The sequence below is a fragment of the Diadema antillarum genome, unplaced genomic scaffold (genome assembly GCF_040938485.1).
Source record: "Diadema antillarum isolate AM-2024a unplaced genomic scaffold, OU_Dant_1.0 seq00000633_RagTag, whole genome shotgun sequence".
Lineage (NCBI taxonomy): Eukaryota > Metazoa > Echinodermata > Echinoidea > Diadematoida > Diadematidae > Diadema > Diadema antillarum.
In genome coordinates this window covers 527,834-538,436 of record NW_027271550.1, presented here as the reverse complement: position 1 = coordinate 538,436, position 10,603 = coordinate 527,834, and the positions used below count along the sequence as shown (strand labels likewise).

At 41.6% G+C, this 10,603-nt stretch overlaps 1 protein-coding gene across 1 annotated transcript in view; it reads left to right on the top strand.

Moving 5' to 3' along the window:
• Window positions 1-456: 456 nt before the first annotated feature.
• LOC139736163 (uncharacterized) overlaps window positions 457-10,603 on the top strand; it is a 40,094-nt gene continuing 29,947 nt past the window's right edge. The window contains exon 1 of the mRNA XM_071646893.1: window positions 457-1,496. Within this exon, the coding sequence (XP_071502994.1) occupies window positions 557-1,496 (940 nt within the window). The 5' untranslated portion in view covers window positions 457-556. The remainder of the gene's footprint in view (window positions 1,497-10,603) is intronic.

Below are 10,603 nucleotides of genomic sequence, written 5' to 3'. Positions count from 1 at the left end.
AGGCGACAGCGTTAGCACGTATTGATTATGGAGATTGCATGCTAGAGAATACTCTCCTGAATCAATCTAAACGTCCATTCATGTTATCGTTCTGCAGGTGATTAAAACGTTCCTCATTCCGCTTTTGGAAAAGGCATGTCTAGTCAATTTTTGAGTGAGGATAAACATCGTGGTTTTAAAAGAGAAGAGGTATTTCGAAAGTGAAACTCCGATTGTGAACGAAGCGGTCATTTGTGTCAACAGTATTGCATTACTGTCTGAACTGTTAATCCTAAAGCGGCTATAAATAGACCCTGTTCGACGGGAGGAGGACATGGCAAGCTGCCATTCTTAGCATTGCTGCGCTTGCGCCGGGGCCCCCCGCAGACTGCCATCGCAGAGCGGGGATTGGATGAGCGCGATCTCTCAGCAAGAGGCTGGGGAGGAGGAGACCCGCAGTGGACACTCGGCGCAGCATCCATCGCATCTTCTTCAAAACCATCTCCTTTCTCTGCCGTAGCAAGACGGGCTTGCTCCCGAACCGTCAGTAACCCGTGAAGAACGTAACTCGTCCAGCATGGCCTCCGTACTGCTTTATCCGATCGTGTACGGACTAGAGGTGTTCCTGGCATCGGCGCTGAGCACGCAGATCGCCGTCTCGCTGGCCGCCGTGCTGGTGTCCACGGCTGCAGTAATCTATTGCCAGCGGACCGTTGCCTTGTGGTGGTCGCTGAGGTCGACGACCACGCAGACGAGAACTAGGTTCATCCGACCTCACGCTGTGGTGGAAGTAACGGAAGTACGACATGAGCAAACTTCAGACAGACCGCGAGATCGGGGAGGGGGTGAAACAGCAGAAAACTCGGAATCTGGCACCGAAGAGAAAACGACAATTCAAGAGAAGGCAGTAACACCGACATCGGCTAAAACTACGACCACGGCAGCCGCCACGCGGCATAAATTGAGTGACGATTCGGAAGGCAGTACGGAGGGCAGTACCAACGGGGAAGATAGCGAACATCGAAGAAGAAAGTCAAGTTCGGGGAGCAAAGAAGGCCAACCTGAGCAAAGTTGGTTAACCAGGCAACCAGCGTATATGCACCGTTCGCACTGGGTCGCCAAGCCAGCACAGCCGAGAAACAACCCGCTCATTTTCAAGCCGTCCTTGTTAAGACGTGCAAGTGCGGACAACAATGGTCACCATCAGCATCGCGCCAGCGAGTTTGCGAGGGACACGGATAAAAAACGCGATGATGATAACCACGAGGCGAGTGAGAGAGGAGGGGAGACGCCTTCAAAGCCTAACCTGGACCGAAGGTCATCGTTCCCTTCTTCCTTACCCTCTGCAACCTTTAGCTCCCAACCTCCAAGGACACAGACCTCGTCATCCATGGTTACCACATCTCTGACGTCATCCTCTACGTCATCCGCCAAAGCCACGCCATCTTGTTCGGTGCCCACACTCCAGTCGACGTTTTCTGCAGACGATCACGGTGGAACAATCGAGAGAGCGAGAGGTAAGTCTTGTTTTCATTGTATTTTATTGATGTAAAACTGCGTCTCCACAGTTCAAAAATTTCAAGGACATTAAAACCTGCTCCTGCTTAGTTGTCGTGTTTGAGGGTACCTGGGAGAGAAGCAAGCTGGCCTCGACTTGGCGCGCTTTTCGTCGCTCACCTTGAATCGCGTCAGACGACAGGTCGAGCAAACAACTTCTGACATGAGGCCGATCGGATCGTTTATCATCGCATGCCATCGGTGCAAGCGATAGTCCTGTTTAACGTCAGTACCTTTGCAACGTCAGAGCTTGATTTCTCCCCATTTCGATTTGGCGGATGAATCGCGTCTAAATAGCTTGCATAGCGGCGCCAAGGAAGGATCACATGTCATCGTTGGACGCGGTAAATAACCGCTTCATCGTGCCAGACAAAGCCATGATACCAGCTCAAGACATCAAGTTCGGCTCACATAGCTCTCGACTTGCTCCACAATGTTTGTTACGGTTTCGATATTAACTAACATCTAGGAATAAGCGCTCAATTCAAGTGTTCTTGCACTGTTTAAAACATGTTTTGAAAGAACTGGAGAGAATAAAGCTATCTTTCATTTACCCATTACCAAGGAAGTTCCGTCCCGACTATGTAATGATATATTCGCGCCTTACAGGTATTTCCTCATTGAGTATATCCACTGTCATAGTTACAAGCAAACTGATGACTTAGAATCTCATTCAAATATGCAAGATTATGTAAATTACTCAAGTTCTACTGCCTCTACTCATTTTGGCGATTCCTGTCTATTTACGATTTGTGGGAATTGTTCATGCTTAGACTGCGTTAAAGGAGTAGCATTAGTGAAGGTAATTTTTTAGTAACCAATATTAGTAGCATCATTAGTGAGATCATCTAACCTATTTATTTTTTTTAAGTACAAAATACATTCAATTCCCAATTCCTTGGCAATCTCTCATATTAAATGACACAAACAAACAAGTGACGTGGATAAATTAATCAATCATTAGAAGAGTATTACCAAACTAACCGGTAACATTGGCTGAAATGTTGGTATGAGGAGTAATATTACTTTTCTTTGCATTGTCACTAATATCATTGTCATTGGTAGAAGTCATAATCGTCATTATGATTTAAAAATCATTACGTGTGCTTTCAAGCACTATATTCTCTTGTGTCATTGTCACTTATCATAATAGAATTACAGTCTTATAAATTCATTGGCATTGACTAGTTCCGTATACTCGATATGTATACGCTCTGAAAAAAAAATGTCAAGGTCGAGCTAGAACATAGGAAAAGATCTGAAAAGGTGAAGTGCGAAATATATGGTGTTTAGTGCAGTGAAGGTAGTGATTATCTGTAAGATGATTGTACTTTGCTATACCCCTATAGTCACACCTCTAATATATGCTTCCTCGGATATTAAATGAGATCAAACTAATGCCTAAATGAACGCGGTTGGTCCTTAACAAGGACTATTACAATTTCGCAAGCTTTAGAGATATTCTTTCTAAGATTCGTTAACGATGCCGTGAGGAAGAAAACGGTTTCAGTGTTTTCTTACCTAGGTTGTGGTTTTATTTGAGAGTGGGTTTCTTTCCTTTTTTCTGTTTTTTTTTTGTTTTTTTTTGTTTTTGCTTGTTTGTTTGATTTTTGTTCTCTTCGTGCGTAATATTTCCTTACCGCATGGCGCCTCCGAATATTCTCGCCAATGTCTATGTTCGTGAGCCGAAGTATGAATTCGCACGAGCGCATTGAAGGTATTTCCGGCTCTGGGCAGTGATTGAGTGGTATTGCGCTGGGGATTAATCTATGAACGACACATCAACAACCTCTCATCAAGTCATCCTTCATCAACGACGATCATGTCAAAATGTCGTCGAGATGAGAATGAAATGACTTCAGAGTCTAAACGTATAATGTGACATTTAAACGTTCATGACATCCCGCCACGGGTATACAGGCTATATGCGATATGGATATGTCTTATGTCACCCTCGGGAAAACACGTGAACAAACAAACAAACAAACAAAAACAGCAAACGAAAGAAACATGATTATTCTTTACCTTTATGTACGCCCACAGATATTTCTAGCGGACGTAACTAGCAGATTTAAGGCCAGCATTATTACAGTCAAGCGAGGGAAAGAGAGAGCGCGCGAGAATGAAAGTGCTACGGAAAACGCATGTACAGATAGACAGAGCGACAGGCAGACAGGCAGGCAGGCAGGCAGCAGTTAGACAGGGGAAGCGTTAAAAGATCAAAGAATATATTATCAAAGCTCCATTTCTGGGAGTATTATGCTAATGTTGTCTCAAATCATTTTTTACAAGCTTGAAAATGACCTGTTTTGTGGCTTTAAACCAACTGCCCAACAACGTCAAATCAATCTCGACGATGGTTATGTTTCCACCAGCGGTAACGAAATTACTGTAGTTTCTGTTACACAGCGATACCGAAGTTCTGAATTTCGTTAACAAAACGAAAATCAGGGCGGGGAATCACTGTAATCTTTGTCGATTTTGACTGAAGACTTGGAATATTTATTATTCCCCTTCCCCTCCCCCCCCCCCCAAAAAAAAAGAAGAAGAAGAAGCAGAAAACAAACGCAGAGTGTACTGCGAGACACGAGGACCGTTGAGTGCAAATCATGGGAAATTATGGCCGCTTGATGGTCAGTAGATATATGGCATACCAATGACCACCTCCACTTGTCCTTGTGGTCATCTCAAACGGGCTGAAATATGTGATTGTGACGTCATTTACGTTGCATCCCTCATTGCTATATCAGTCTGGATTAGTCTTGACTCCATATTAAGATAGTGGAATGTCCCATGTTCTAAGGTGAAATGAAAACGTCATCTCATCGGTATATTCTTACTTGAATTCATCGCCAATAAAAGGTAGGGTCTTGTTTTGAAATGGTTTGCTTTATTTCCTGTTTGCACATTTTTATCATGATATGAAGCATAAACTAAACACTGTCTTTCGGTCTAAGAACCAATAGAAAAGTCACCTATTCAGTTGGCAAGGTAACAATTAAACGCATCCAGTGAGGAAGATATAGCTGAAAAGTAGGGCCTTTCGTCAATACTACTTTTCAACATTTGGAGGTTGCAAGAGTTGACACAATTATCAGACGCTTGATGACGTGACAGCCCTTTGGGAGCTACGTAATCGATAATAAAATGGAGGTGCTGGTGCTGGTGCAGGTGCAATCGCAGTATGGTGGGGGGGGTAACTTTGCCCTAGTATTTTTTATTTAGTCATATCAAACAGATATAATAAATGCTTCCTGCATTTTATGTCAAAATTGCGGTGAAGAGACGACCTTTTAATGAGACATTTTACACAAGATACAAAAACTTCGATAGATATTTCATGCACCGCATGGTTTTTTAATGTTTCTGTGTTTTTGGTAACTTTGCACATCCGGGTCTGTGACCACCTTCCTATAAACTGTCTTTATGGTTCAATTTAGTTAAGGTACGTTAAGTGACCGTGTCTAAGGCTATTTCCAATTTCTTCGAATTTCCTCACTCAAATCGGCAAGATAAAGTGCACTCGTCACCCTAGTATTTTGTATATGTTTCTAGGCAAGTCAACCTCCACGTTTTTCAGGTTTTAGTGAGGAAAGAATTACAGTTACAAATAGTGAAATCATCAGGGAGTTACTATATGTGGCCCTCTGTTTAAAAGGAGAAAAGAAATATAAAAGAGATATAGGTTAATTCTTTGAAGTCTATGAAGTAGTATTTTGGTGTATGACGTTGACTCAAATAGCTTTTCAGTGGTAAAGAAAATACATCAGTGCTAAGAGAACAAGACGTCGAAAGTTTGTTATGGGAAGCCGGATTTCCGGAACGGGTGAGCGAATTCTATTTCTGTTTGCTCTTATGGGGGGGGGGGGGATGTTTGCGGGGGGGGGGGGGAAGGATAAGTAGAACCGAATCAGGGTGCCATCTACCTCCGCTCGTTTAAAAAAAGCAAGTGCGTCACGTAGATCGACCATCCATAGGAATCTGGCCGAAACCACAAACTGACCCACGCCCTAACTCAATACCGAATTCTTGGAAGATAATCGAAACTCTCTTGCCTACTTCCCACATCATCTGTGTGTGTTTGTGTGTGTGTGCATACAATGTATCATTATTAATCATACATCCTGTGAATGTATATGGAGCGAATGTTCCTTTCGATCTTGTTTTCCACGTTACTTGCACATTTAGACATACTCCTCATTTTCATTCATGGACTAGAAAATGGTGTATTTAACCTGTAGCGGCTTTTTGGAGCGGCTGTAGTTATTCCAGGGAGGGATGGAGGGAGCTTCGTCGCTGATTGAAAGTTTTAATTGACACGCCTACTTCGAATGCCAGGGAGCTTCCGAAGATAGGCCATGACGTCATTGTCAGGGTGGACGGGTGCAGCTGTTATCACGGCTTTGCCTTTATACCGTGCCTATACCCACAGCGGCGCTCTCGACGTTTTAAAGGGGATGATTGCTATAGGCAAGCTTCAAATCACATGGTCAGAAGATGAAATGGGGCTGATTGTGAGATAACCATCAATGAAACCTGACTGTAGATCATTATTATGGCAGAAATTGAATTAAATGCAGAAAATCGCTTCGTAACTCAGTCGTATTGTATGATAATCTGAGGTATGCATATGATGAAACATTCAACATTTTCATTATAGTGATGATTACGCTTGCATTATCAAGAATACATGTACACACACACACATACACACACACACACACATGATTATCTGTGTGCGTGTAGAACGAATGAGAGAGAGGAGGAGAGAGACGAGACAAATTACCTAATTATAATACTCTTCAGTATTGCATGTTTTTCATATCTTAGGTGTACTAAACACACAAAAACAGTTAGATGAGCTTACGTTCATTTGAAATTAAAATGCACCATTATAATCATATCATATAACCTTGAACTAAAGTATGAGCAGCTCTTAAGCTACAGACAGATCGAGTGAAATCTCTCCCCACCCACCCCCCCCTCTCTCTCTCTCTCTCTCTCATTCTCTTCTTTTATTATTTCTGTGCCTGAAAAATATCTGGTACCTGCGGCGTTAACCTTCCTTCTCAGCGTGAAGGGTTGACTGCACTTTTACTTCAGCTGGAACCCTGCTACCAGCCTCGTTCTCTTTTCTACGATGTAAATAATAATAACGATCCTGCGCAAAATCGCGATCGCACGATATTGCGCATTAAGACGGGCCGTGGTCGCATACGAGTTGCCTCCACAACATCAGAGGAGCTTCTGGCGGGAGAAAGGAGGTGTGATGTCACGACAACCAAGATCTAGTTTACCCCTTTATACCTTGGAGAAGCATGTCATTTAGTCAAGCGTGCCGAATTTATCAGTATAGTGCAATATAAGCGGAGAAAGTGCTCTCTCTCTCTCTCTCTCTTTCCAAAATTGTAAAAGCCTTTTTTCATAGTGCGAGAGAAACTACGAAGAGAAATTGCCCATATATTTTCCCCAGCCCCAACCGTGATGTTAGGAACAATGCAATGATAATTGGGAAGAGAACTCAACAACCTTCATGGCTTCCCTCCCAAATCACAACTCTCCCCCATCCCCCCCCCCCCCCAAGTTCATTCCAGGCGGGGCTGCACCACTCAGCATCGCACCGCCTGTATATGGCTGAACATACACATTAATAATATACTACTCAATTAATCAGACAATGCTGTTACTCTCTCTCTCTTCCTCATGATTTATATGACACCTCATCTTCCGATATGTACACGCACGCAATACCTATTGAACGGTCAAGCTTTGTTTTGTTTTGTCTGTGATATATATATATATATATATATATATATATATATATATATATATATATATATATATAACTCTTCTTGAGAGTAAGATTGTACGTTCTAACGCTGCCATTGTGCTCTACACTAACCAGCGCTAACAGCTCGAGAAAAATTATGTCACGTGACCTTTGAGGAGACCTTTTAGACAGTTGTTTTTAAGTGCCTTTTAGATAATACTTTTCCGCTACATATCAAAGCATGAAATAAGGCGAAGCTTTTGCAGCAATCTCAAATGCACATCCATTGAGAGCTTTCGATTAACATTTTGGATTTAGGGCAATTTCAGATCTATTTAATTAAGTTTGATTTATTTACTGAAACTGCACTGGTGTTAACACTACTCAGTGGATGGTGCCAGTTTGGTTGAAGTTAGTTCAGAGTTCACGTTGATGAATAAAGTGCAGCCATGCTTTCTATAGTTATGCGAAAATATTTGGGGAATCTTTTTTTCTCTCTTTTATCCGATTCACGACCAAAGACACCTACATTATATGGGTGTGTATACGTCTATCAAATACATAAATATACACACAACAAATAACATTATGATGTATATGTATGTACATGATACACACACACACACATACGTACATATGTATATATATATATATATGTATATATATATATATGTATATATATATATATATATCTATAAAGTATATATATATATATATATGTATATATATATATATATATAATACATACATACATGCATACATACATGTACCGTATCATTATGTGTGTATGTAATGCATGCATTTTTCTCACAAATCCCTAGTGCTTTAACATCATGCACCCAGCGAGAAGTTTCTATACCCGTATCTGTTCACTACGTTGTAAAATTCATGATTCATGTTATTATCAGATTCCTGAATTCACACGACGAAAGAGAGGCATTATCTCTTTTTTTTCAGAATTCGTCAAACCGGAGCTGCCACGCTTTGATTGTCAGTTTTCGGCAAACCTGGTATCCCAGATGAAATCTATTTTAAGGAACGCCGTAGCCAGGGAACCAAAGAACTGTCCAGAGATTCTTCGCGGTAAATGGCGGGAGGCGAAAAACAGAGCGTATTGACAGCAGCGGGGTAAAGGGAGAAACTCGCTCGTCACATTGTATGGTGTGTAGGAAATAAGGAGGCGAGTAAATATTCATCTCCCACCGTGAACGAACCTGGAGCGCGAGCAAATTATGTTTTCCAACCGCTGCAGGACGTCGCATGTGCGACAGAAGGTATCTGCTTTCTACATAACGTCAATGTATAGGTTTAGTATGTGGTATATTGCATTTTGAAAATACGAACAATAACTATTTGTGTCTCTGTTCGCCGTACCCGTAGATACAGTTCAAAGTGAGGATAAAAACACGTACAATCTAACTCGCAATTAGACATTCAAAGTTTGTCGTTGGCGTCACCTTATCACAACCGGACACTTTGATCTTCGGTAGATGGTGATGTAGTGATGGTTATATAAGATGCATAAATGGAGAACCATATGATAAAACTATACACTTTTCTCTCAGTTTTGAGCAAAGTTAAGTATATATTGTAGTAGATTTGACTTCTGCGGTGTGAATTTACAACCCCATAAATCTTATTTTGAGCAATTATTGTAGCACAGCAACTAAAATGAGACAGTTTTGAGCGGTTTCCAAATTAATGTTTATCCTCCCTCCTTCCTGCCCCCACCCTTATATATACACACGCACAAACACATACACTCACACGCACACACGCACACACTCCTATGTGGAAAGCCGGAAGGTGGATGGAATACTATCCACCGGCCGTGTCACGACTCACTTGCAGCGGGCTATGTAGAGTGTGCTGACGTCACGCCTGTAACCTAAGAACGGCAGGGCGGGCCGTTCGTTTGTAGAGCACACGGCTGTTCGTCCAGGGGCCATCGGTGAGAGTACATGAAACTGTAGAACCTTTATTCTTCTCCTGTTTTCAGACTGCAGCTAATGGTATACCAGTTCCAGGGGAAGAAATAGAAGGAAGGTTTAGTCTTATAAAAATTAATGAAATAGGAGACGGGTTTTGAGTGTGTGCGCGCTGTTATCGGATTGATAGCATCCTGTACTAACAGGAAACATTTGCATTGGGTTTTAGATACAAGAAAGGTAAATGTGTTCTCATTCTTGTGTAGACCGGTAGTAGGCCTACAGGTTCAGAAACTTTTAAAGGGCAGTGTTCATACATCAGAGACCGCGAGTTCTGTCTTTCATCAACCCTTTGCGTACATAGAGTGCCGATAGGAACAGAAATCAAATAGCGCTGCACGCACATGCGCTGTCCAAAATCCCTGGCACAAAAAGGGGTACTTTTGACTTCATATATTTTGCACGTATAACTGTAGCCGTGGTGGTAAACTCACCTAAAGGATCCATAATGAATCGCGATGATCTACCACTCTAAATCACAAGTATAGGAGAGAGGGGGAACAGGAATTAAAACAGACAGACAGACAGACAAACAGACGACGATGAACAGATCAACTGCAGTGTGAAACTGGCGGGACACTATAAACAAACAGCCCGCCAACCCCAGCTGACCTCCCTTTTGTATTGCTTCGAGTAGAGAAAAATTATAACGTTGCATCCTGTAAAACACGAAGCAAAACTGACAGCCAGTTCAACATGAAAAGTGTAGGGACATGCTATAAACATACGATAAAAGAAGAAAGGGTTAACATATTTTTGATGAAAAAAAAGTGCAATATGGGTGAGTTAACTGTTGTTCCCCATTTCTGTACTTTGATTAGCAACTGAATGATTTTATAATGATTTGCCCTTGTGTGTGTGTGTGTGTGTGTTTGTGTGTGTGTGTTTGTATGTGTGTGTGTTTGTGTGTGTGTGTTTGTGTGTGTTGTCCTTTCTTATTCACTCCATACTGTATAATATTTTGTAACGTGTATTTCTACTCTGCTAATGTATCTCTCTTGACTGCAAATGTTATCTACCAAGATAGGTCTCATAATCGTAAGGCCTTTTCTGATTCTCTCATGTGCTATCATGCACGCATATTTTTGTCTCTTCTCTTTTTCCTGTAAACGTGACGTGCAATATGTGTAGGTAAATTTGCGTATTCCTTTTAGCGTGTTGAATGTATATATTGAATTAAAAAAACGAATTAAAATGATAACTATATCTGTGTTAATCTCATTATCTCAGCGTTTACTCAGATAGAATGATAGCACATGATGAAATGTATTTCTTCTCAGACATACTAATCTGTAAGTTGCTTTCTTAG